Below are 25,769 nucleotides of genomic sequence, written 5' to 3'. Positions count from 1 at the left end.
CTCACAAGGAAATTCTGGGTCTCAACTAGCCTGGGCCATCTCCCTTCCCACCCCCAAAATGGTCCCAATACCCTTGTGTTACTTACCTTGGTGCCGGCGGGCGTCCTCTGGGCCTAGAAATTTTGACCTGCCTGAAACCAGCCAGCATCCTTTTTCCACTGACAGGTGGGCAGCTTGTGGGGGGGGGGGGGAAGCGGAGTGTAAATGAGGTCTGGCCATTAAAATCAACTGAGGCTTCCGCAGAGACTCCCGGTGGGGAAAGCCATCAGCTTCTCCCAGCTTCTCACCTGGGAGATAAAATCCACCCTTCATAGTGTGCAGCTAAAGCTTTAATAGAGTAGGACCCCTGGAACAACGCATCTCACCAGATATCCTGCCCACTGACATAACAACACTCCCTGCACATCAGGCAATCTACATAAGGAGCATCATGCTCTTACTCAATTGAGTTGACCTTGCAAAGCGGCATATGGTCAACTTTGTCGGTTACTGTCACACCTTGCACTACAAGTTGATGGGTGCCGCCACCACTGCGATGGGATAGCACAATCAATTCCAGAGAAAGAGGTAAAAACCAGGAAAAAATAGTAATGTAATAAAGAGAGAAAAAGAGAAAAAATGAGGCAAATATATAAATCTCAGATTCATACAACATTGAGGAATACATTTTTTCACTATTCCACAGCAATGAAATCCATGTTTGTTTTGCCTGCTCGTATCAGTAAAATTCAACAAAATGGGTGGTAACAGATCGGCTGCCCGTTATACACCATACCCAATATTCCTTTTCATTGAAATCAACTGAAAGGAAAATCCAGCAGGGTGTATAATGGGCACCCTGATCCACCATCGCTTGTTTTGTGCTGCTCATTAGATTCCCACTGGCAGGAAGATTTCAATGATTAAAAATGAAAAAATTCAAAAATCAGAATTAAATCTTTTACTGAAGGCCTCAGCAGAGATTGAGGCCTTCAACAGTTGAGAGGTTGGTGCAAAATAGAGGAAAATGAGGCACTAAGTCATCTCCCTACATCCATGAATTTTGGGACCTTCCTGCCATTACCCCAGGGGCTGCTGGCAGGGTTCTTGGCAAGTCCGAAGAACTGTGGTAAGAGGGACGGATGCGAGGGAAATGGGTTAGGAACCATGCCTGCCTTTCCCATTGGTATTTGCATGCAGTGAGTGGCGATACCAGCAGAGACAGGGAGGCAGCAGCAGGCCTTGCCACCTGATTTTCACTGATATTCTGCCTAAATTGGGGCACGATAGTGGAGAAAAATCAAGCCTTTTAAGTCAGAGGAGGTTATGCAAAGCAATACAGTGCTTTGGGAGACTGCGCCTTGAGCACAATGTCCAGTTTTGGTCATCAAGTCACAAGAGACACATTCAAGCCCTGGACCGAATACTGTAAAATGTAAAACTAGTTGATTTTTATTTGTCTTTGTTGGCTGTCAGTAGAATAAAATAGTTTTATTCCGTTAATCACTTCTACCTAAGCCATACAATTAAACTGATTTTAGTTCAGTGATTTATGTATATTTTTAGCTACAATAGCAGTATTTAAAATTCAGTTTCACTATCAGTAAACATATATCTAACTGTAGTAGTTTTGCTACATGGTTCTTTATCCTCTGCACAGTAACAGTCACTTGAACCACCCACCAATGACGGGATTTGTGAATCCAAATGAACAATCTCCTGTGAAACAAGACTAGAACAGTTTCTTGTAGGATTTTCAACTGGAGTCAAGGAAGGATCCACATATGTAGAGTTACTTTTACAATGCTGAAAACCACATTTCTGTTTTAACCCAATTCTGAAATGTTGTTCAGAAGCTGATGGAGAATTATTTTGGTAAGAAGATCCACTGGTGCTTTCCTTTACATTGCTACTGTGACTTAAGTCATCAGTCTGGGACTTATCCAGAAGTATTGAAATCTTCACAGACTTAACATCATCACCACTTGCAAAATAACTCTGCATTAAGTTTAGAAGTGCTTCACTTGGCATTGAGCTATTTAGAGAGCATTCAGAGTTGTTTCCAAAATCATCAGCCATTTCTGAACTCGAAGAAATTTGTAAAGATGACTCAGATCTTGGTGTTGAAATGTCAGTTGGTAAACTAGACAGATATTCTTGGTAAGAACTCTGAGATGAGGAAATGCTGTCAGATGAATCATTACATGGCATAATTTGAGCTTGATTTTTGCTTTGTATTATTTGAAAATTTGAAGACGTTTCTTCAACAATGTTTAGGCATGAAGCAGCGCAGACAAAATTGCAGTCTTCTGATGGTACTCTAGAAGCTAAAACATATAGAAACCATTTTAGGAACGTATTCCATCTGCAGCCTTGCTAAATCGGTTTGTTTTTATACTCTGTTTCTGAATGTTTCTATTAATTATCATACTTAATTATCATTTCATTAAGTATGTATATTTTAGTTCAAATTAAATACAAACTAAATTATTTTGCAAACATAAGAATAGTATTAAACTACAGTTAACAAAATCAAATTGCTGTTTCTATATACTTAATGGCAGTGCAGTGAATGACGTAGAAATTTGATCCCACTCGGTCATAGATGGGCAGGTGGTGGGGCGTGAACTGCACGCACCTGTTAATGTTGACTCAGACAGCACACAATATTCACTGCCTGATCAATATAATAACGCAGGCATGAGCCATCACTACCCGTGGTACTCATTGGCGGATATCTGGCATCTCTGATGCCACTTAAAGGCAGCCAGCACCTCTTAAAGGGGAAGTGCACTATGGCTACAGAATGATGGGAACACTCATCAATACTTAATGGCTGCAACAAGTACTGAGGGAGCACCAAGGTTCTCTGATGCTGCCTTGCAGGCCCTGATGCAGACAGTGGTCAGGTGGAGGGACACTCTCTTATCCCCAGGCATCGACTCAGGAGACAATTGGAAGTGGTCACAGAGGATGTTAACGCCAGGAGTTTAGCACCCAGGACATGGGGGCATTGCCGAAAAAGTTCAATTACCTCATTAGAGTTAACCTTCTCTGCTCTAAGGAGAACAATCCCAGCTTCTCTAGTATCTTCACATAACTGAAGTCTCTCATCCCTGGTACCATTCTAGTAAATCTCATCTGCACACTAGCCAAGGCCTTGACATCCTTAAAAAACATAGACAATGTGCTGGCCATCAAGGGCTGGTGAAGAGTCATGGTCACGACGAGTGGTACAGCTGGAGATGTCACATATGGTTTCTTCACACCTTACCCTCTTTTTCACTTCTTACTTCTCTTCATCCTGCACTCTATGACAAACCACAACTGCTTTCATCAGCCACTTACCTTCCTTTGCTCTCCATTCACACTAAAATCTAACCCTAGTCCCTTCTTTCATTTCAGGTGCTAAAAATGTCGAGGCCCATGTGTCTGGAAGGGAAGACCAGACATCTTGAAGATGCAGAGACACTTAATGTGACCATACCAAGCATCAGCTCAGAGATTGGCGCCAGGAATAATTAAGGATCACCCTTGTGCAACCCATTTTTGCCCATTTTCTGTGCTTGTTTACCCAACCGAGTGCTCCTACAAAGTATTTTCCCAGTGGCTTCATCTTGGGAGGTGGAAGGCTGATGATCTTCCAGTGAGGACACTACTGATGGCGGTGGTGGGTGACGTTGAGCAGCTCTGGGCCTTGAAGACCCGGCTGCAGACTGCTGCAGCATCTCGGCATGGCCCGGGGCACTCTGGCCCAGCTGGCTGTTTGGCACTAACAGGGGCACTGGAGGAGTGGATGGTGGGGGTGCAAGCATGCTATCATTCTGAGAGAGAACAGCAGGTGCATCTCCCATGGAGCAAAGGCCACTCTCCTGGGACTGCACTTCAGCACTCCTACAGCACTGCACAAGAAAGGCGGCAGAAGTGATGTGAGCCTCTGGAAGTCCCAGTCAGCACTGGCCCCCAGAACCGAGATGGCAGCAATCTGAGGATCCATGGCAGTAGTACGAGTCGCCCTGGAAGCTGTTAGAAGTGCCAGCAGAGGCTCCACTTTGGTGGGCGCTACTGTCATGTTCATGGAGCTGACCTCAAACTCCATGTTGGATAGAACACTCTCCATGCCCTGCCCGAAGCCCCAACACAAGTCCTCCATGCTGTCAACCATTATGCGCAAGCTTGCTGGCGGGCCATTGCACCTAGCATTTTATGGTGTATGCCATTCAACCTTCGATAGCCTGGGCTCTCAAAGTCAGCATGTGTCCTCTATAGCAGAGCTAGTATATGATCCCACCCTCCAACGAGCTGGCATCTGTGATGTCGTATTCTCTGCACTAACTCCTGCACACTTGGTGATTCACTACGTGCCTACTATTCTAAAGAAGGGAGTGCGGGGGTCAAGAGACAGAGATTGGGACTCAGGTGGGTCAGGAGACAGATTGGCACGGGGTGAAGGGTGGTCAGGAGACCCAAATTGGGACGAAAGGGTGGGGTCGAGACACAGACTGGAACTTGGGTGGGGGAAACCCAGCATCATCTGTAGAGCTGGGAGAAGCAGCAGCAACATTGTGAGTGGGCGTGGTGCCGAGAGAGATGCAGCCAGTAAAGAGGTGAGTGAAAGCTTGGATTGTAGTTGGGAAATCCCAGTCTTTTCAATTTTAAATCCCCTAGAAGCCCTTAGCAACACTGGATGCCAGAGATGCAAATAGAAAACATTACATCATATAACGTAATATTCTCATTTGCATGGTGTCTTAATATGCCCGCCCATGTGAACATATTTGGCATCAACCCCCACTATTTTCCAGAAGTTCTGATGGATGGCAGAAAGAGTGGGGTATCAGCATAACCAAATCCCACTCCAATACCTGGCCCTCGACTGCCATAATAACAGTAGTGTGGAGATGCCAGTGTTGGACTGGGGTGGACAAATGTAAGAAGTCACACAACACCAGGTTATAGTCCAACAGTTTTATTTGAAATCACAAGTTTTCGGAGCGCTGCTCTTTCGTCAGGTGAAGTGGAAAGATGCATAAAGACACAGCTTATATAGTCAGAGAATAATGCCAGATGATTACAGGTAATCTTTCTAACTGCCATTTATCACACCTCGGCAGAGAGATAATCTCAGCAATCAAAGGTGTGAATGGTGTCCAAACAGGTTAGTCAGGAAAACATTACATCAAAGAACAATGAGGTGGGGTCACAAGCGGTCAAATGTTGCAGATGCTGGGATCTGTATGAAAAACAGACAAAAAACTTTTTTTTTTTTGCTGGAAATCACAGCAGGTCCGGCCGCATCTGTGTAGAGAGAACAAGCCAACGACGACGCGAGTCTGGTGGGGTTACATGTAGCGTGACATGAACCCAAGATCCCGGTTGAGGCCGTCCTCATGAGTGCGGAACTTGGCTATCAGTTTCTGCTCTACGATTTGTCTACCTCATACGTTGCAGGAAAGGATGCCCTGGAGCATGGTACATCGGCGAGACCATGCAGACACTGCGACAACGGATGAACGGACACCGCGCAACAATCGCCAGGCATGAGTGTTCCCTCCCAGTCGGGGAACACTTCAGCAGTCAAGGACATTCAGCCTCCGATCTTCGGATAAGCATTCTCCAAGGCGGCCTTCGAGACACACGACAATGCAAAATCGTAGAGCAGAAACTGATAGCCAAGTTTCGCACTCATGAGGACGGCCTCAACCGGGATCTTGGGCTCATGTCACGCTACATGTAACCCCACCAGACTCGAGTCGTCGTTGGCTTGTTTTCTCTACACAGATGCGGCTGGACCTGCTGTGATTTCCAGCAAAAAAAAAGTTTTTTGTCTGTTTTTTGTTTTTCATACAGATCCCAGCATCTGCAACATTTGACCCCTTGTGACCCCACCTCATTGTTCTTTGATGTAATGTTTTCCTGACTAACCTGTTTGGACACCATTCACACCTTTGATTGCTGTGATTATCTCTCTGCCGAGGTGATAAATGGCAGTTAGAAAGATTACCTGTAATCATCTGGCATTATTCTCTGACTATATAAGCTGTGTCTTTATGCATCTCTCCACTTCACCTGACGAAGGAGCAGCGCTCCGAAAGCTTGTGATTTCAAATAAAACTGTTGGACTATAACCTGGTGTTGTGTGACTTCTTACATAATAACAGTAGTTTAACATCAGAAAAACAAAGTTAATTCAAGACCATTGTCATTTTGTTCCCGGAATCACAGGTATGAAACACAAAGGAAATATCCATATTATTGAAATGGTACAAAGAGAGATAATTAGGCTATTCTCTAATGTTAGGAGAGTTGGCTGCACAGAGTGACCCTAAACGGAGTGCTTCCAGACAGAGTGCTAAATTGAGAATTTGGAGAGAGTGGGAGTCTCTGGTAAGTACTGGGTAAGTATTAGCTGCAGAAAGTGGAATTTAATTGAACATTTAAAATTTAACCTATAACTTTAAAAACTGTAGTTAACAGAAACTGCCTGCCAGTGGCAGTTAACGGTCAGTCAGCTGTAAGTGTTTGTCTTGAATAGGTGCTAATTACTGGGAGCAGGGAGCTGAGTTGGCATTTGTAACTTGGGTGGGGCTCCAACAGGTGGTGTTTATGCTGCTGCAGAGAGGTCTCTCTGTGAGAAGATGTGTTACTACTGCTGCTACTGAGGTGCCTGGACAGAGGAGAGAGAAGAGGGGAAAAAGACCAGAAGGGAGCAATTCTGCACTGTCTCCCTTAATTGCCTTCTTATTGGCTCTTCATTTTGGGAGAGGGAAGGAAGAGACTATCGTTACTACAACAACAGCAACTGTTTGGAAGGAGGAAGAGCCAAATCAACATCAACAGGTGGGTGTTTTGGTGCACTATCCACTTGTAAGTGGGGGGAGGAAAGAAGAAAAAGGCCAGAATATCGGGTCGGGTCGGAGATATGTGTGTGTGACTCTTGTTCATAACTGGGCCACACACACACAACGACACACTACTAAAACACCTCTTCCCCCATTTCCTGGCTCGGGACAGCTGGAGCTGCCTAGGTGAAGTCTCTTTTTTGCTTTCCCATCAACAAGACCTGGTGGAGGACTGGTGTTTCCAGCTGTCCCAGGTGAAGACACACCTGCAAATCAGAAGAACATCGTCATAACAGATATTGTGATTCCATCAGAGTGCACCCCTGCAAGCACCCACCATCGTGAGTGGCGACCCCGTCTCTGCGGCCTCGCTCCTTCTCTCTCTTGGAGAGGCACCGCATTTTCATAATTAATTAACTGATTAAACAGAGAGGAGAAGGCCCCTCTCCCATCAGCATATAAAAAGGTGTGTTTTCACTTGAACACCCTCTGCTCAAGGAACATAAAACCTAAGGCCATAATTACCAACATCGGGGTCTGAGACTTTGGGTGAGTGTAGCTCTTAAAAAAAAAACCATCAATGGGGACGACAGCAAGGACGTATGCGGGTGTGGCAGCTACAGCCACAGCTGCTCCGTCCCCTTTTAAACTAGTAACAAAAAAACATGGGGTCAAGAGCTACACACCCCAACATGACCATCGAAGCTTGCGTCAAAACCATGGCTGGGGTTGTCGGCCCCTCAGCCATTGTTGCAGCCTCGAAAATGTACGGGAAGGCTGTGTTCTTCCTGGGGGTGGAGCAGCGGTGTCCCTGGCCCCTAATAAGGGGCTCACAGGGGGCAAGACCTTCCTGCTGGTGGACCCCCTTTAGGCCACCGCGCAACATATCGTCATCTCAAAGTCCCGTCCTTTGTCCCCGGTGAGCTCCTCCTCCCCCACCTACGTTAACTGGGGGAGGTGAGGTTGGGGATAACGCCGATCCCGCTCAGCTTCATTGAGGCCAGCATAGGTCACGTCTTCTCCTTCCGGTGCCAGCTTTTTATTCAGCTGGCGTGGGAGGAGGACATGGAGGGTGCATTCTTCGTGCACCACAAGGGGACAGTCTACCACGTCTTCTGGACGTTGGCCTGCAAGGAGGTGGGGCACATACATACAAACTGCCCTGCCTCCAAAACACCTAAAGCGGTCGAGGCTGGCGCCGCGGCCTTTCCTCTTGTTCCCATCTGGGCGCGAGAACCAGCAGATGCGCGGGCGACATGAGGCCAATCCCATCGCGGCCTGGTTGGGGGGTGGGGGGAGGAGAGCGTCCGAGCAGAAGGAAAACGCAGCGTAAAAAGGAACATCTGGAGGCGAGTCCCTCGGACATCCCAAACGGTCCCATAATCGTGATCCTCCCTGACCCCGTAGTGGCGACCGTGAGCGTCCGTGACCGCACCCGCTCCTGCGGAGAATTTACAACCCGCGGTCGGGCTCGGGAAAGAAAAAAGAGGGATCGGAGGTCTCCTTATCTCCACGTCCCTCCGGATTAAAAAAGAGACGCTGCTCCTTGGAAGCGGAGGAGGACCTAGAGGAGGGAGGTCCATCCGTGTAAGAGGCGGTGGCACATGACGCGGGTCCCACGGCTCACCCCCACATCACCAATACGCGCGGTCGGCAGGAGTCGTCCGTCCCTCGGAAGGGTGAGATAGACATGTCTATCCGGCCTGTGCCTCCCGGCGATGGGGAAGAAGTCCTGCCCTGGGGATTTGCCGCGGAATCACCCACCATCACTATTGTTACTGCAGCACAACCATTACTCGTCGCTACGTCGGGCGTCCTGGGGGCTGAGGCGAGCGAGGCCGATGAGGCTGAGCGCACCCAGTCACACTTCGACATTTCCCAGGAACTGCTCGACCTAGTGGAGGATTTTAATAAAAACACCCTGCCCACTCGGTTGCTGGGTGGTAGCGGGGAGGGGAAGGGGCGCCACATCTCTGACGCTGGCGCCATGTGTGGGAGGAACTGGGTATGGTTTTTCCCCAGTTTCTCCATATAGCCCGGTGCCAGCGGTGTGGCTGTGGGAACCACTTCCGCCTCCTGGCCCGGCACACCTGGAGGAGCCCAAGGAGGAGTTCTCCACCGTCCATCCTGGGGGTGGAATTGTGACAGAGGTAGGGCCGGCTGGTGCGGTCGAGCGGTCTGCTGTACCCTGTGCGGTGGACGGATCGGCAGCTGGCAACGACCTCCTGGAGGAGGACGGGGACTCGGTGGAGGGCACTGTGGATGATTTGGACTCCATCACCAATGAGCCGGTGGATACCCTTGTGACCCCTCCTGAGTCTCCCCTCATCCCCGTTGTGGAACTTAAGGAATTTCTGGTGGAATGCCTGAGTCGTCGAGACAAAATCCAGCTAGCCCTCGACAGATGGTCGGAGCTGGCGCTGCTCCTCCGGTCCGTCCGCGCCGCTGTTAAGATCCTGGGCGCGGATAAGGACCCGGGCCACCGTGAGCTGTGCCGGCTCAAGATGTTCCTCACTGGGCTGCTAAGGGAGTGGAGGAAAACGTGCGACTCCGTTCCCTCCCCACAGTAGTTTAAGTAACGGTTGCACTATGCTCTTGTCATGAAGATAACCATAGCCAGCCTCAACATCAATAGCAGCAGGGAGGCGCGCCGCAGATTTATTAACTTCTCGATCCTTAAAGAAGGGAAGTATGCGGTGTGGAAACCCACACCGTGCCGGGAGACGAGGCTACGTGGCTCCTGGAATGGCAAGACGAGGTCTGCAGAAGCCACCTCGCCACCACTTCTTGCGGGGTGGCTATCTTGCTGGCTGGAGAGCTTGGCGGGGGGTCAAGGAGCCTGTGCCAGGCCGCTTGCTCCATCTCACTGTTCGCCTGGGGGATGTGCCGCTCCATCTAGTGAACGCCTACGGCCCCCGGACCGGTGCGCAGCAAGTGCGCTTTTTTGAAGAAGTGTCCGCTCTTTTAGGCTCCATCGACGTCGGCGAGTGCATTGTCCTTGGGCGATATTTCAACACGCCGATGACGTGCTCCTCATGATCACGGATCCTGTTGACTTGCGGAGGATGCGCAAGTGCCAGCAGGTCTACTCGGCCGCATCCTCCGCCAGGATCAACTGGGGAAAAATGTTCCAGACTCCTGGTGGGTCAGTGGCGGGTGGACTCCCTGCCGGAGGAGCTCAGGCCTTTTGCCTGGAGCACCACTCATCTCTTCTACCTGGGAGTTTACCTTAGCCCTGCCAAGGAAGCCTGGCTGGCAAACTGGCAAGAGCTGGAGGCCAAAGTCACCGCTTGCCTAGGGCGCTGGACAGGACTGCTCCGAGTGTTGTCCAACAGGGGTTGAGCGCTGGTCATAAATCAACTGGTGGCCGCTATGTTGTGGTACCGGTTGGTCACTTTGATCCCTCCCCCTGTGTTAGTCACCAAGATACAGAAGAAGCTCATCGACTTCTTCTGGGACAAAAGGAAGCATTGGGTCTCTGCCGCGGTTCTGAGTCTCGCGCTTGGGGAGGGCGGTCAGGCGCTGGTGTGCCTTCGTACCCAGACTGCAACTTTCCATCTTCAGACCCTGCAGAGATACCTGTACATCGAGGATCCTCCCAGATGGTGTGCGCTGGCAACTTATTTCTTCTGCCAGCTGTACGGCCTCAATTACGACACGTAGCTCCTGTTTATAAACCGGGGGGACGGGGGACCCGAGCCTCCTTGCAGGTGTCGCCTGTAGACGGAGTTCTCCCCGTCAGGAGTGGCGGCTATCCTTCAGGAGCCGCTGCTCAGGAATCTGCACCTCCACGACCTCAGGCTCATGTGGTTGATGGAGGGTAGGGCTCTGTCTGCCAAAGTGACCAGAGTCAGGGACCTAGTGAATGGTGGAGGAGCAGGTTGGATGGCGCCAGAGGAGCTGGTGCAGCACCTGTCCTGGGCCGACGTGCAGCTCGCAGCCAAAGCCATCGAGTCACTAAAAGTGGCACTGGACCCTGACTCTACTAGGTGTGTCGCAGAGGCTGAAGAATGTGGGGCGATCCCATCCAAATTGACCCTCATTCAGACGGAATTACTCATCGGCGCCAGGCCCTGTCACCTCCCTTGGGAGCCAGCGCCTCACAACTGGAGTCATCTCCGGGAAATCCCTTCTGTGCCTTGCCATTGTGTACGGAGGGGATTCCTGTACAGACTGCTCCTGCACACCCTCCATTTTGTCATCCTCATCTTCTGTCTGAACACGCCTTGGCACACCATCTTGCCGTCCGGAGGAGGCGGGGGTCCCCAATGGAGGGGCTCTCTACACGAGGGTCCTCCCTTTGTCTATTGGGGACTTGGCCTGGAGAGTGTTGCACGGGGCAGTCCCGTACAATAAGGTTTGAAGTCGGTTCACGGACTCCCAGGCAGCCTGCATTTTCTGCGGCCTGGAGGAGTCAGTGTTCCATGTTTACATAGAATGTGAGAGGTTGCAGCCCCTCTTTCACTACCTGCAGGGGCTGCTCCTCTATTTTTTGGTTGCACTTCAGTCCCACGCTCCTGATCTTTGATCACCCGGTGTGGGGGAGAGTGGGCACGTCGGAAGACCTCCTCGTGGGACTGCTCCTGGGCATGGCCAAAATGGTCATCAGCAGGTCCAGACGGTTGTTCGGCCTGACTGCCTGCCTCTCTTATGTGCCTACGTTCATGCCCGGTGTCCCTGGAGATGGAGCACGTGGTGTCCACTGGCACGCTCAAGGCCTTCTGGGACTGGTGGGTACCGGAAGGAGTGGAGTGCATCATCAACACTGGATATAGAATTTTAATTTAATTTGTTAAGTGTCCCTTTATTTTATTTTTTTAAATTTACAATCTTTAGTGGTGGGGGCAAATGCTGAACTCTAAATCGGCAATTGCTTGCATTAAGTGTCAGCACTTGTAACTTGGGTGTGGCTCCAAGTGTATAAAAGTAAATAGTAACTGCTGACGCAAAGTGGGCTGCACAGAGTGATCCTAAACTGAGTGCTTCTTGACAGTGCTAAATTGGAAATTTGGAGAGAGTGGGAAGGAGGAGAGAGCGAAAGGAGCAGCCAGAGATAAAGGTAGGCCCGAGAGCCCTGAGGGGGTGCAAGCGTCAGGGAGTGAGGTAAGTGATGTCAGCACAAGGGAAGGAGCTGAACAGGAAAAAAAACAAATCTGAGAGTAGCTGGTGATTGTTCTTTTTTAAATCTTGGGTTTATTTCTGTTAAGTTAGCTAATAATCTATTAAGTAGAGGCTTGGCAGGGCACCTCAGGCCCAGGGAATGCACATCTTGTGCCATGTGGGAACTCCAGGACACTTCCCATGTCCTGGACAACCACATGTGCAGGAAGTGTCGTCGGCTGGAGGAGCTCAAGCTCCAGGGTGACCGACAAACAGACAAGGAGGACCAGGCAGGTAGTGCAGGAGTCCCCTGAGTGCATCTCGCTCTTCAACCAGTATTTAGTACTGGTGAGGGTGATAGTTCAACCAGTATTTAGTACTGGTGAGGGTGATAGTTCCTCTGGAGAGAACAGCCAGAGCCAAGTCCACGGCCCCACAGGTAGCTCATCTGTACAGGAGGGGGAGGGGGGTGGTGGAGGAGAAAGATTGGGAAGGCAATAGTGGTAGGGGATTCGATAGTTAGGGGAACAGATAGGCGTTTCTGTAGCCGCAGACATGATTCCAGGATGGTATGCTGCCTCCCTGGTGCCAGGGTCAAGGATGTCACCAAGCGGCTGCAGAAAATTCTGAGTGGGGAGGGTGAACAGCCAAAGGTCATGGTCCATATCGGTACCAAGGGATGAGGTCCTACAGTCAGATTTTAGGGAGCTAGGAAAGAGACTAAAAAGCAGGATCTCAAAGGTAGTAATCTCTGGATTACCGCGAGGTAGTGAGTATAGAAATAGGAGTACTAGGCGGATAGAGCAGATGAATGCATGGATGGAGAGATGGTGCAGGAAGGAGGGCTTCAGATTCCTGGGACATTGGGACTGGTTCTGGGGGAGGTGGGACCCGTACAGGCTGGAAGGGTTGCATCTCAACAGAGCCGGAGGTTTGCTAGTGTTGTTGGGGAGGGTTTAAACTAATTTGGCAGGAGGATGGGCATCAGGATGTAGCATTAGAAAGACGTAACAATGTGTACAAAGGATTGGGAGAGACAGAAAGCACTACAGTAAGAAATAGTAAAGTATTAGGTGGGGTCAGACTAAGAGAATACAAGAAGGTCTAAGATAGGTTTACGGTGCATGTGTGTAAACGCACAAAGCGTGGTAAATAAGGTTGGTGAGCTGCAGGCGCAAATAGACACATGGAAATATGATGTTGTGGTGATAACGGAGACCTGGCTCAAAAAAGGGTAGGATTGGGTTTTAAATATTCCTGGATATAAGATGTTTAGGAAAGCTAGGGAAGGAAAGAAAGGAGGTGGGGTGGCAATATGTTACAGTGCTGGAGAGAAAGGATGACCTGGAGGGGTCAAGGATGGAATCTATTTGGTTAGAATTAAGAAATAAGAGGTGCCATTACACTACTAGGTGTACTCTATAGGCCACCAACTAGTGGGAAAGAGATAGAGGAGCAAATCTGCAGGGAAATTAGAGAGGTGTAAGAACTATAGAGTAGTAATAATGGGGGACTTCAATTATCCTAATATAGACTGGGATAGTAATAGAGATGGGGAAGAATTTCTTAAGTGTGTTCAGGAGAACTTTCTTGATCAGTACGTTTTCGGCCCAACAAGGAAGGAGACATTGCTGGATCTGGTTCTGGGGAATGAGGTGGGTCAAGTGGAGCAAGTGTCAGTAGGGGAACATCTAGGGAACAGTGATCATCGTATCATAAGGTTTAGATTAGCTATGGAAAAGGAGAGAGAGCAATCTAGAGTAAAAATGTTTTAATTGGAGGAAGGCAAATTTCAGTGGGTTGAGAACGGATCTAGCCCGGGTAAATTGGAATCCAAGATTGGCAGACAAAACTGGAATCGAACAATGGGCTGCCTTTAAACAGGAGATAGTTCGGGTGCAGTCAAGGTACATTCCCACGAGGGGGAAAGGTAGGGCAACTAAAGCCAGAGCTCCCTGGAGGACAAAAGAGATAGACAGTAAGATGAAGCCGAAAAAGAGTGCGTATGACAGATGTCAGGTGGAGAATACAAGTGAGAATCGGGTTGAATATAGAAAGTTCAGATGGGAAGTGAAAAAGAAAATATATGGGGCAAAGAGAGAATATGAGAATAGATTGGCAGCTAACATAAAAGGGAATTCAAAAGTCTTCTAAAGGCATATAAATGGGTAGTAAGAGGTGGGGTGGGGCCGATTAGGGACCAAAAAGGAGACCTACGCATGGAGGCATAGGGCATGGCTGAGGTACTAAATGAGTACTTTGCATCTGTCTTCACCAAGGAAGAAGATGCTGCCAAAGTCTTAATGAAAGTGGAGATACTGGATGAGATTAAAAGTTGATAAAAAGGAGGTACTAGAAAGGCTGTCTGTAATTAAAGTTGATAAGTCACCAGGACTGGATGGGATGCATCCTAGGATGCTGAGGGAAGTTGAGGAAATCGTGGAGGTACTGGTCATAATCTTCTAATCCTCTTAGATATGGGGGTGGTGCCAGAGGACTGGAGAATTGCAAATGTTACACCCTTGTTCAAAAAAGGGTGTAAGGATAAACCCAGCAACTACAGACCAGTCTGTTTGACCTCGGCAGTGGGGAAGCTTTTAGAAATGATAATCAGGGACAAAGTTAACAGTCACTTGGACAAGTGTGCATTAATTAAGGAAAGCCAGCACAGATTTGCTAAAGGCAAATCGTGTTTAACTAACTTGATTGAGTTTTTTGATGAGGTAACACAGGGGGTTGGGGTTGATGAGGGCAATGCGGTTGACGTGGTATTCATGGACTTCCAAAAGGTGTTTGATAAAGTGCCACATAATAGGCTTGCCAGCAAAGTTCAAGCCCATGGAATAAAAGGGACAGTGGCAGCATGGATACGAAATTGGCTAAGTGACAGGAAACAGAGAGTAGTGGCGAACAGTTGTTTTTTGGACTGGAGGAAGGTATATAGTGTTGTTCCCCAAGGGTCGGTTCTAGGACCACTGCTTTTCTTGATATATATTAATGACTTGGACTTGGGTGTACAGGGCACAATTTCAAAATTTGCAGATGGCACAAAGGAAGTATAGTTAACAGTGAGGATAGTGATAGACATCAAGAAGACATAGACAGGCTGCTAAAATGGGTGGACATGCAGCAGATGAAATTTAGGGCAGAAAGTGCGAAGTGATACATTTTGGTAGGAAGAATGAGGAGAGGCAATATAAACTAAAGGATACGATCCTAAAGAGAGTGCATAAACAGAGAGACCTGGAGGTATATATGCACAAATCATTGAAGGTGGCAGGGCAGGTTGGGAAAGTGGTTAAAAAAATCATACGGAATCCTGGGCTTTATAAATAGAGGCATAGAGTACAAAAGCAAGGAAGTTATGATGAACCTTTATAAAACACTGTTTCGGCCTGAACTGGAGTATTGTGTCCAATTCTGGGCACTGCACTTTAGGAAGGATGTGAAGGCCTTAGAGAGGGTGCAGAAAAGATTTTACATAGGATATACAGCACAGAAACAGGCCATTCGGCCCAACCAGTCCATGTCAGCGTTTATGCTCCACACGAGCCTCCTCCCATCTTTCCTCATCTAAATCTATCAGCATAACCCTCTATTCCCTTTTCCCTCATGCTTGTCTAGCCTCCCCTTAAATGCATCTATACTATTCGCTTCAACCACTCCCTGTGGTAGCAAGTTCCACATTCTCACCACTCTGGGTAAAGAAGTTTCTTCTGAATTCCCTATTGGATTTCTTGGTGACTATCTTATATTGGTGGCCTCGTGATTTATGAGAATGATTCCAGGGATGAAGGACTTCAGTTATGTGGATAGACTAGAGAAGCTGGGGTTGTTCTCCTTAGCGCAGAGGGGGTTGAGAGGAGATTTGATAAAGGTGTTCAAAATCATGAGGAGTCTAGACAGAGTAGATAGAGAGAAACTGTCCCCATTGGCGGAAGAGTTGAGGACCAGAGGACACAGATTTAAGGTGATTGGCAAAAGAACCAAAGGCGACATGAGGAAAAACTTTTTTACTCAGTGAGTGGTTAGGATCTGGAATGCACTGCCTGAAAGGGTGGTGGAGGCAGACTCAATCGTGGCTTTCAAAAGGGAATTGGATAAGTACCTGAAGGGGGAAAAAAAATTGCAGGGCTGCAGAGGAGTGGGACAAGCTGAAGTGCTCTTGCAGAGAGCCTGCACAGGCTCGACAGACTGAATGGCTGCCTCCTGTGCTGTAACCGTTCTATGATTCTGTAACTGATATGAGGAAAGGTTCGGAAAATTTGGACTTGAAAGAAGACACATGCGAGGGGACCATATAGAGGTATAGAAGATACTAAATGGAATAGAAAAGTTAATCGTGAGCACTATTTCAAATTAAACCATGAATGCAGGACAAAGGGACACAGATACAAACTGCAGAAGGAAAGTTCAGGACTGATGCTAGGAAGTACCTCTTCACAAAGAATAATTAATACCCGAATGGGTCTTCCAGGTACTGGAGGCAAAATCACTGGAATCATTAAAAGAGGCAGTTGAATGCTGTAGTGGGAGAATTGTAGGTTGCTATGGAAGGATGAGTTGGATAGGCTGAATGACGTTCCCATCTTTACTTGCCTCTGTGACCATTGTGAGTGGACTCTCCGAGTAAAGATCAATTCCAACCTTTTGCTTCCTCTTAATTATGTAGTGTTCTCAAGTCAATGTCCAATATAGCATTTGTTTCTTTATTATTTAATTTGATCATCTACCCATCTATCTGGAACTTGCTAGGAGCCAGAGAGCTAACCAATTTTAACACACTTTCAGTAGTGTCGTTATGTCCTGAAAATGGCAAAATTTGCCTGATAGTTAAAGGTTGTTAGTCTGCTCACAGTGATTAGAAAATGGAGTTGGTCCCTACTGGGCTGCATGCGAGGAGCTACAGCTGGACAAGGAACATGATTAAAACACAGTATAATAACACAAAAAACACTAGAAATAAGTAAAAGACACTAAATTTCCAGTTGGAAGATTTTTGATCTTGGTACACATAACCTTTCAAAAGTGAGAAAACAATTAACTGGTTATTTGATGTAGATCTAGAGGTCACATGTATCATTTTAATTTGTACAGGAATAAAAACATATGCCTACATCAGGCTCAGTTGAGCCAATAAACCCTCCTCACCACAACCTAATTGACAGCTCTGCAAAGCACTACCTGACGACAGCGTAGTAAAGCAACCCTGATGACAACATAGCAAAGGAACACCCAATGACTGGCCGCACACTGAAAGGAATGAGGTTATAGCTAATAGGTTAGCTGTAAGATCATCCCTTTCTCAGTGGAGTAGACATTCATTCATTCATAAGTGCAATGAAATTCCATTATTGTGGGATACATATTAGTTTTACCCAATTACCAAACATGATTGTGATGCTCATTGGAAACTTGGGGATGAAATATCCAACATCCAGGGGTATTCAATATTCAGCAAAGATAGGCAAAAAGGAAAGGGAGGTGGGGTAGCATTGCTGGTTAAAGAAGGGATTAACACAATTGTAAGGAAGGATATTAGCTTTGATGATGTGGAATCTGTATGGGTAGAACTGAGAAATACCAAGGGGCAGAAAACGTTAGTGGGAGTGGTATATAGACCTCCAAACAGTAATGTGGAGGTTGGGGATGGCATTAAAAGGGAAATTAGAGAAGCGTGCAATAAGGGCACAGCAGTCATCATGGGTGACTTTAATCTACATATAGATTGGGCTAACCAAATTAGTAACAATACTGTGGAGGAGGAATTCCTGGAGTGTTTATGGGATGGTTTCCTGGACCAATATGTCGAGGAACCAACCAGAGATCAGGCCATCTTAGACTGGGTATTATGTAACGAGAAAGGATTAATTAGCAATCTTGTTGTACGAGACCCCTTGAATCGGAGCGATCATAATATGATCGAATTCTTCATTAAGATGGAGAATGAAGTAGTTGACTCAGAGACTAGGGTCCTGAATTTAAATAAAGGAAACTACGATGGTCTGAGGCACGAGTTGGGTAGGATTGATTGAGGAATGTCACTTAAAGGGTTAACGGTGGATAGACAATGGCAAACTTTCAAAGACCGCATGGATGAACTACAGAATTTGTTCATCCTAGTTTGGCATAAAAATAAAACAAAAAAGGTGACGCAACCATGGCTAACGAGGGAAATTAGGGATAGCATAAGATCCAAGGAGAGGACATATAAATTGGCCAGAAAAAGCAGTAAACCAGAGGATTGGGAACAGTTTAGGATTCAACAAAGGAGGACAAAGGGATTAATTAAGAAAGGGAAAATAGAATATGAGAGTAAGCTTGCAGGGAACATAAAAACTGACTGTAAAAGCTTTTATAGATATGTGAAGAGAAAAAGATTGGTGAAGTCAAGCGTAGGTCCCTTGCAGTCAGAATCAGGGAAATTTATAATGGGAAACAAAGAAATGGCAGACCAATTAAATACATATTTTGGTTCTGTCTTCACAAAGGAGGACACAAATAACTTCCGAGAGATGTCGGGGAACATAAGGTCTGATGAAAGGGAGGAACTGAAAAGAAATCAGTATTTGTAGGGAAATGGTGTTCGGGAATTTGATGGGATTGAAGGTTGATAAATCCCCAGGGCCTGATAATCTACATCCTAGGGTACTTAAGGAAGTGGCCCTAGAAATAGTAGATGCATTACTGATCATCTTCCAACATTCGATGGAATCTGGAACAGTACCCATGGATTGGAGGGTAGCTAATGTTACCCCACTATTCAAAAAAGCTGGTAGAGAGAAAACGGGGAATTACAGACCGGTAAGCCTGACATCGGTAGTGGGGAAAATGCTAGAGTCCATTATAAAAGATGTAATAGCAGAGCACCTGGAAAACAGTGACAGGATCGGACAAAGTCAACATGGATTTACAAAAGGTAAATCGTGCTTGACTAATCTGCTGGAATTTTTTGAGGATGTAACTAGTAAAATAGATAAGGGAGAACCAGTGGATGTGGTGTATTTGGACTTTCAGAAGGCTTTCGATAAGGTCCCACATAAGAGATTAGCGTGTAAAGTTAAGGCACATGGGATTGGGGGCAAGGTATTGCCTTGGATAGAGAACTGGTTGGCAGATAGAAAGCAAAGAGTTGGAATAAACGGGTCTTTTTCCGAGTGGCAGGCAGTGACTAGTGGGGTACCGCAGGGATCGGTCATGGACCCCAGCTATTCACAATATATATTAATGATCTAGATAAGGGAACTAGATGTAATATCTCCAAATTTGCAGACGACACAAAGCTGGGTGGGGATGCTGAGAAACTACAGGATGATTTGGACAGGTTGGGTGATTGGGCAGAAGCATGGCAGATGCAATATAACGTGGATAAATGTGAGGTTATCCACTTTGGTGGCAAAAACAGGAAAGCAGATTATTATCTGAATGGCAATAGATTGGGAGAAGGGGAAGTGCAACGAGACCTGGGTGTCCTTGTGCACCAGTCGCTGAAGGTAAGCATGCAGGTGCAGCAGGCGGTTAAGAAGGCAAATGGTATGTTGGCCTTCATAGCGAGAGGGTTTGAGTACAGGAACAAGGATGTCTTGCTGCAGTTGTACAGGGCCTTGGTGAGACCACATCTTGAGTATTGTGTGCAGTTTTGGTCGCCTTATCTGAGGAAGGATGTTCTTGCCATGGAAGGAGGTCAGCGAAGATTCAGCAGGCTGATACCTGGGATGGCAGGAATGACGTATGAGGAGAGATTGGGACGATTGAGCTTGTACTTGCTGGAGTTAAGAATGAGAGGGGATCTCATTGAAACTTATAAAATTCTGACAGGACTGGACAGACTAGATGCAGGGAGGATGTTCCCGATGGTCGGGGAGTCCAGAACCAGGGGTCACAGTCTAAGGATAAGGGGTAGGCCATTTAGGACAGAAATGAGGAGGAATTTCTTCACCCAGAGAGTGGTGAACCTGTGGAATTCTCTACCACAGAAGGCAATAGAGGCCAATACATTAAATATATTCAAGAAGGAGTTGGATATATTTCTTAAGGCTAAAGGGATCAAGGGGTATGGGGAGAAAGCAGGGACTGGGTACTGAACTTGGATGATCAGCCATGATCGCATTGAATGGCAGGGCAGGCTTGAGGGGCCGAATGGCCTACTCCTATCTTCTATGTTTCTATGACGGCAAAGAAGTATTCTTGGAAAAAAAAAACTAAATGAGTACCTGGATAATTGGATTGACATTCAGCGTCGCATTTATTCACTAACATTTGATCACATGATTCTGTTGTATGAGTACTATCCTCAGGGTCTTCAAATGTACAAGATGTACTTCTTTCTGAACAGATCAATACACAAGCTGCACACAAAGGAATCACAATTTTAGAAAACATTTTATCTGCTAGTGTCAACTTGGCTTAGGTTATGAGTTTTCAGCCCCACTCCAAAACATATTCTAAGCTGATACTCCAGTACAGAACTGAAGGAAGTGCTGCATTGCTAAAGGTGTTGTCTTTTGCATGAGACGTCAGTTGGAAATTTCATTGGAGCTGCTCCTGCACCGCCCACTAAATAAGGTTTCTGCCTCAGTTATGGCCATTAAATCAAGACCCCATTTGCCTCTTCAGTTGGACATAAAAGATCCCATGCAATTTAATGTAGAACAGCAGCAAGTTTTCTTGGCCAACATTCTTCCCTCCACCAATAAAGCAGATTAATTAGTCATTCATCTAATTTGCTGTTTGTGGGACTTTGCTGTATGCAAATTGGCTGCAGTGTTTTCCTATATAACAAGTGACTTCACTTCAAAACTAATCTATTGGATGCAAAGCACTTTGGGATGTCTTAGAGGACATGAACTGTTCTATAAATGCAAGTTCTTACATCCATGGTTTACTTGTCTGTTTAGGTCAGCTGTGGCTCAGTGGGTAGCACACTCGCCTCTGAGTCTGTGTGGAGTTTGCACATTCTCCCCGTGTTTGCGAGGGTTTCCTCCGGGTGCTCCGGTTTTCTCCCACAGTCCAAAGATGTGCGGGTTAGGTTGATTGGCCATGATAAAAAATTGGCCCTTAGTGTTAGGGGGGATTAAATACGTGGGGTTACGGGGTTACGGGGATAGGGCTTTGGTGGGATGGCTGTCGGTGTAGGGACCGGGTGCTAGGGTTTGGATGATCAGCCATGATCTCATTGAATGGCGGAGCAGGCTCGAAGGGCCGAATGGCCTACTCCTGCTCCTATCTTCTATGTTTCTATGAGTCAGAAAGTTGTGGGTTCAAGTTCACGTTTCCCACATTACAACAGTGACTACACTCCAAAAATACTTCATTGGCTGTAAAGCGCTTTGCGACGTCTGGTGGTTGTGAAAGGCGCTATATAAATGTAAGTCTTCTTTCCAGAACAGAAATGTGTGTCTTTGGACTCTGGGTAAAATTGTAAAAATTTGATGTGGCGTAAACATGAGCTAGAATGGTATTAAGCAACAATGTATTTTTCTTACATTATTAGATCTCCCATGGCAAAGTCAAAAGATACCATGAGGAACAAGTGAGCGTTGGGCATTCCACTTTGCGGTGGCCAGGAGGTAGCCCTCCAAATATTCAAAAATAACGGCAGTTGAAATTTGAAACCAGCTAATTATCTCCACCAACTTTTTCTTAATCGAAAACGTTGTGTACCCTGTGAGACAGAGATTTGAAATTTTAACACCTATGAGACAAGAGAGGGAAAGGGAGAAAATACAAATATAAAGACAGTTTGTACCCTGATTCTAATTTGATTTTTTTTTAAATGCATTTTGAAAGTAAACAAATTGCTTTGAGGGAAAATTAGGGAAGGAGGGAGGAGAGTGATGGGAGGAAGAAAACTGGTTGCGGGTGAGGAGGTCTCTGACCTCTGGGCACCTACCCTTGTTGGGGGAGGGGTGTGAATGGAGGGTTAAGGGTTAGGTGAGCAAGAGGAAAGGGAAAGATACAGAGGTTCGGTGGGTAGAGCAAACGGGAAGAGGTAGGGGCAATGATAGAAGTGAGGGGGTAGCATGAATTGGATGGTGAAGAGGTCGGAGATGCAATGGGGGAGAAAGGGGCAGGGGATGGGAAGGGAGTTGCTGAGAGCCACATTTTTTCCTGCAACTCCCACCCAAAATGCAACCTGCCACTGTAGGTGGCCACTTTCTCCATACCACCCAACCAAAAGGAAAAAAAAGAGATGTCAACAGAAAAAAATTAGGAGAAATGCAGCAGAGTAGAGAGACAGAAGCAGAAGAGGAGAATAACAGCAACACAGACATCATAAATGGATGAGATTGACTACATTTTCTGGCTGACTGTGTGCAACGTCAGAGGGCATTGATTAGTATATAGGAAATGCCTAATTAAGACACACGTATTGGTGATGGAAAATGTAAACAAAATAATTAAATACTTCACATCCAAAAACAATTGTGTAGATTCCATCTGTGTCATGCTGGTGCTCATTCAATACCATGACAGTTCTCATTCAATACCATGACAGTTGTCAGCAACAGATATGGCAAATGCCTAAGAATGGCCTTTGGTTTCTCTAATTTTCTTGCACAGTCCATTGTGCTGTATAGTCTATCCATGTCACATCAGGGTTTTATGTCTTTGTCGTTAGAAGCATGGATAAGATTTTCCTTCCGTTTCACTCATTTTCGGGTGATTCTCAGGCTGTCTGTGGCACAGAATCAGATAAGAACAAATCCCTACCTACAAAAGTGTGCTTTGTAATTTCCTGGCGGAAGTGACAGTAAGATCAATCAGACATCAGATTTTTCACATTCTGTCCAATGCCAAGAATGCTTAAGGTTGTGGAGGCCACCACCTGTGAACAACCTTTCCTGGTGATTTATGGCCTATTTTATCCTTGGAGTAAGCTGATAGTGTAAATTCCCTTTCAATGCCATGGCATTCACTTTAAATTAGGTGTCAGAAGGCAGACCATGATGTAGAAAGGGGTGCACAAACAAGCAACTACATACTGAGTGGGGCTGTCTGTAGAGGCATCAGAAAATTTTGGGGCTCTATGTTCTGATGCGGATGCTGTATTCATTCTTTATGCAGTCTTGCCTCTTCCTGTCTGGAGAATTGTGCTTGGTGGTGATGGGTTCTTTAAACTGCTGCAGCTGCTATTTTCAATCCTCATTAACCTAGTGGTAAGCTCCCAATAGGAAATGAGAATAATGATGGGAGCCCGTCTTAATTATACAAAATGTGTTGACCCTGGAAAATTAGACCAAGTTAACAACGGCTCTTACAAGTGAATTACCGTCCCACCCCATCACACTTCTGGCAGAAATTCACCAATGAGGAAAATTCAGGCATTTGTATGAATGAGGCAAACTATGCTTTTGGAATTTAAGAATTAGAAATTGTGGTCCTGGGATCGCTGCGCATCAGGTGCTGACGGAACTATGCTCAAAGAAGCTGACTTTGTTGCTAACACGAGTTCAGATTATTAGTATATACTTTGACCCCAACGGTGGGATGTCTGGTTTCAGCAGCACCTAAAAAAAGGTGTATTTTTACTTGGGTCAAAATGGCCACATTCAGCGACCAGGTTTTGGAGATCCTGTTGCAGGAATTCCCATAGCGAATGGTACATTTTGTTGGTGGAGAGAACCATCCATCAGCAAGGAGTACAGCCAGAGCAGCATAGATGGTGCTGATGGAACATGCAAAAGCAGTCCCAAAACTTTAAGCAGATAAGCAATAATTATTTTGGGCCTACATCGGTTGTGTTAGCAACCAATCAACATTTAATAGGTTATCTTGCCCAGCTTCTTTATTACTCAATTGGTTCTTGCTCACAGACTATGAAAATGCAATTCCACCTGGATCATGCCTGCCGTCACTGATCCAGGTGGACTTTTCAGGGTCAGGGAGAGGATCCCTCACCACAAGGGACACATCCAGGCTGGCAAGTCTAGCAGAGAATACCCATCTCAAGTGGAGAGGTTCTGGCCCCTATTCCCCATAAACAACTTTATGGTGCCCCTTGGCAAGAGGGCCATACTAAAGAATATTTAAAAAATATATTGATTTTTTTTTTCTTTACAGCTTTCAGGACACCGCCCTGGCCTTGTCCTCCAGGTGGTTGCCATTTCAGGCCCCGTCATTGAGGTATGCCTGGTCTGAACTGTCATACCTGCACCGACCATATGACAGGTGGCACGCCTCTTCGCATCTGGGTGGTAATCTGGCAGAGCAGATCACCCACCTCTTGTAGAACCCAACCGATTTTCATTCCATTGATTTAAGGTGATGAAGATGAACATTTTCCTCATCTTCATCTGTATTATGATTCCTGATACTGACTGAGGCAAGCAATAAGTTTAGGACAAGTTCTGTAAATGGACCAACAGTGCAGCGATGCAAACTCCACAAATGTTACCACTAATTTTGCATATGCACTAAATGTAACAACTGGAACAATTTCTCTGCCTTTGTTATTTCATTGAAGTAAGATATCAGCATGGGAGCTATGTACTGAATTTTACCATGCACCCCAGCATCTCAATTGGCATTGGACTAGTAATTGGTAGCCAGAGCTGGTACCTTGCTTACCAGAATTGTGATAGTGATTATAAGTGTATCAATAAATTATGACTTGTACTGCTAGAGAAATAATCTTGCAGGAATTGTAAACTTATCTAAGAAATAAGTATCTTGATCGTCAGATTGACATCGAGCATGACTTGCCTATCAATGGACAATGTGGTATCTCTGTTAGTTATGCAAGTTTTGGCGATTCTTTGGAGACATCCTGATGGAGACTACAGTCTATAATTGCCGCCACTTTTTCCTGACCTTTGTGTCAGAGGAACTAAATGTTCCCCAACGGCAAAGGTCAGGACAATATAGAATTATTTCCCCTTCCTCCTAGAATTGACATGTGATGCATGAATAACTTAGAGAAATTAAATAATCATAAAAACATTGAAATAAACTTGTAGGTTTTTTGTAATTCCCAGTAGGTTGGAGTGAGCAGGTTTTAGGAGAGTCTAACAGGAGGAAAAGGGCAGGGGAGGCCATGATTTTCCTTGGGGGGCCTGGAGGCGTACTCCTGTTCATAAAAGAACTGTAGGATTACGCCCACCAGTTTTTGCTTTTAATTTGGCCTCCTTTCCTTATTTAGGCAATAAATACTTGTGGCATAGTTCTGATATCAAATCAACCTCATACCATGCCCAAGTTTCATTTGGGACCCTAAAGTGAAGGGTAGATTTTTGACCCGATTAGCACTGGTTTTTTGAAATATTTCCATTGTTAAAGTATGATTTGAATATGTTACCTGACATATTAGTCATTAACATGATGGATATCCAACAGAGCCAAGAAGTTAGATTAAAAGGTTGTGTTGCCCAGTGTGATCGAATACAATAGACAAGGTGGAAAGTTTTTTAAATGACCATCTGGGGCAAGTTTCTGCCTTAAAGAATGTACTGGCATTTTTGTTTGTCGATTCTGGGTAGGACCTATTTTTGCAGGGTTTCCCCTTCATATTGGCAACGCTATAGTTTGTTAAGATATCTGGGGTCTTACACGCGTGCACTTGTTGATGCTGCTGGGAGTTCATTTGCATTTATTAAAATATGAAGTGGAATGGTGTTGGGAGCCTCCAAATCACATGCTTTGCAGTCCCAGTGCACAAACGTACTTAATACATCAGGCACACTTGTTGCCAGTGTGTGCTGATACTGCAGGAAATGCTTTACTTTGAAGCCTGCAACCTAAACAAACTTTTTTGCTCTGCACCTGGATTGAACAAGCTTACATCTGATAGCCTGATGACTGAGAGACTACTGGGAAATGTTTGCCCAACACCCACAGTAAGAGATTCTA

At 46.1% G+C, this 25,769-nt stretch overlaps 1 protein-coding gene and 1 long non-coding RNA gene across 2 annotated transcripts in view; one reads left to right on the top strand and one right to left on the bottom strand.

Moving 5' to 3' along the window:
- The window catches only part of LOC147122140 (uncharacterized), a 366,564-nt gene that overhangs the window by 207,674 nt on the left and 133,121 nt on the right, over positions 1-25,769 (bottom strand). The window contains exon 11 of the mRNA XM_085982904.1: positions 20,135-20,269. Coding sequence (XP_085839030.1) covers positions 20,135-20,269 — 135 coding nt within the window. The remainder of the gene's footprint in view (positions 1-20,134; positions 20,270-25,769) is intronic.
- Positions 6,495-24,559, top strand: LOC147122141 (uncharacterized). The gene is made up of 3 exons (XR_015077687.1): positions 6,495-6,819; positions 11,815-11,880; positions 23,985-24,559. It is a non-coding gene; the product is annotated as an uncharacterized LOC147122141 (long non-coding RNA).

The sequence above is a fragment of the Somniosus microcephalus genome, chromosome 3 (genome assembly GCF_052327205.1).
Source record: "Somniosus microcephalus isolate GS21.2 chromosome 3, FLI_Smic_1.0, whole genome shotgun sequence".
Classification (NCBI taxonomy): domain Eukaryota; kingdom Metazoa; phylum Chordata; class Chondrichthyes; order Squaliformes; family Somniosidae; genus Somniosus; species Somniosus microcephalus.
Note: the sequence above shows the minus strand (reverse complement) of the source record. Positions and strands in the feature narration are given on the sequence as shown.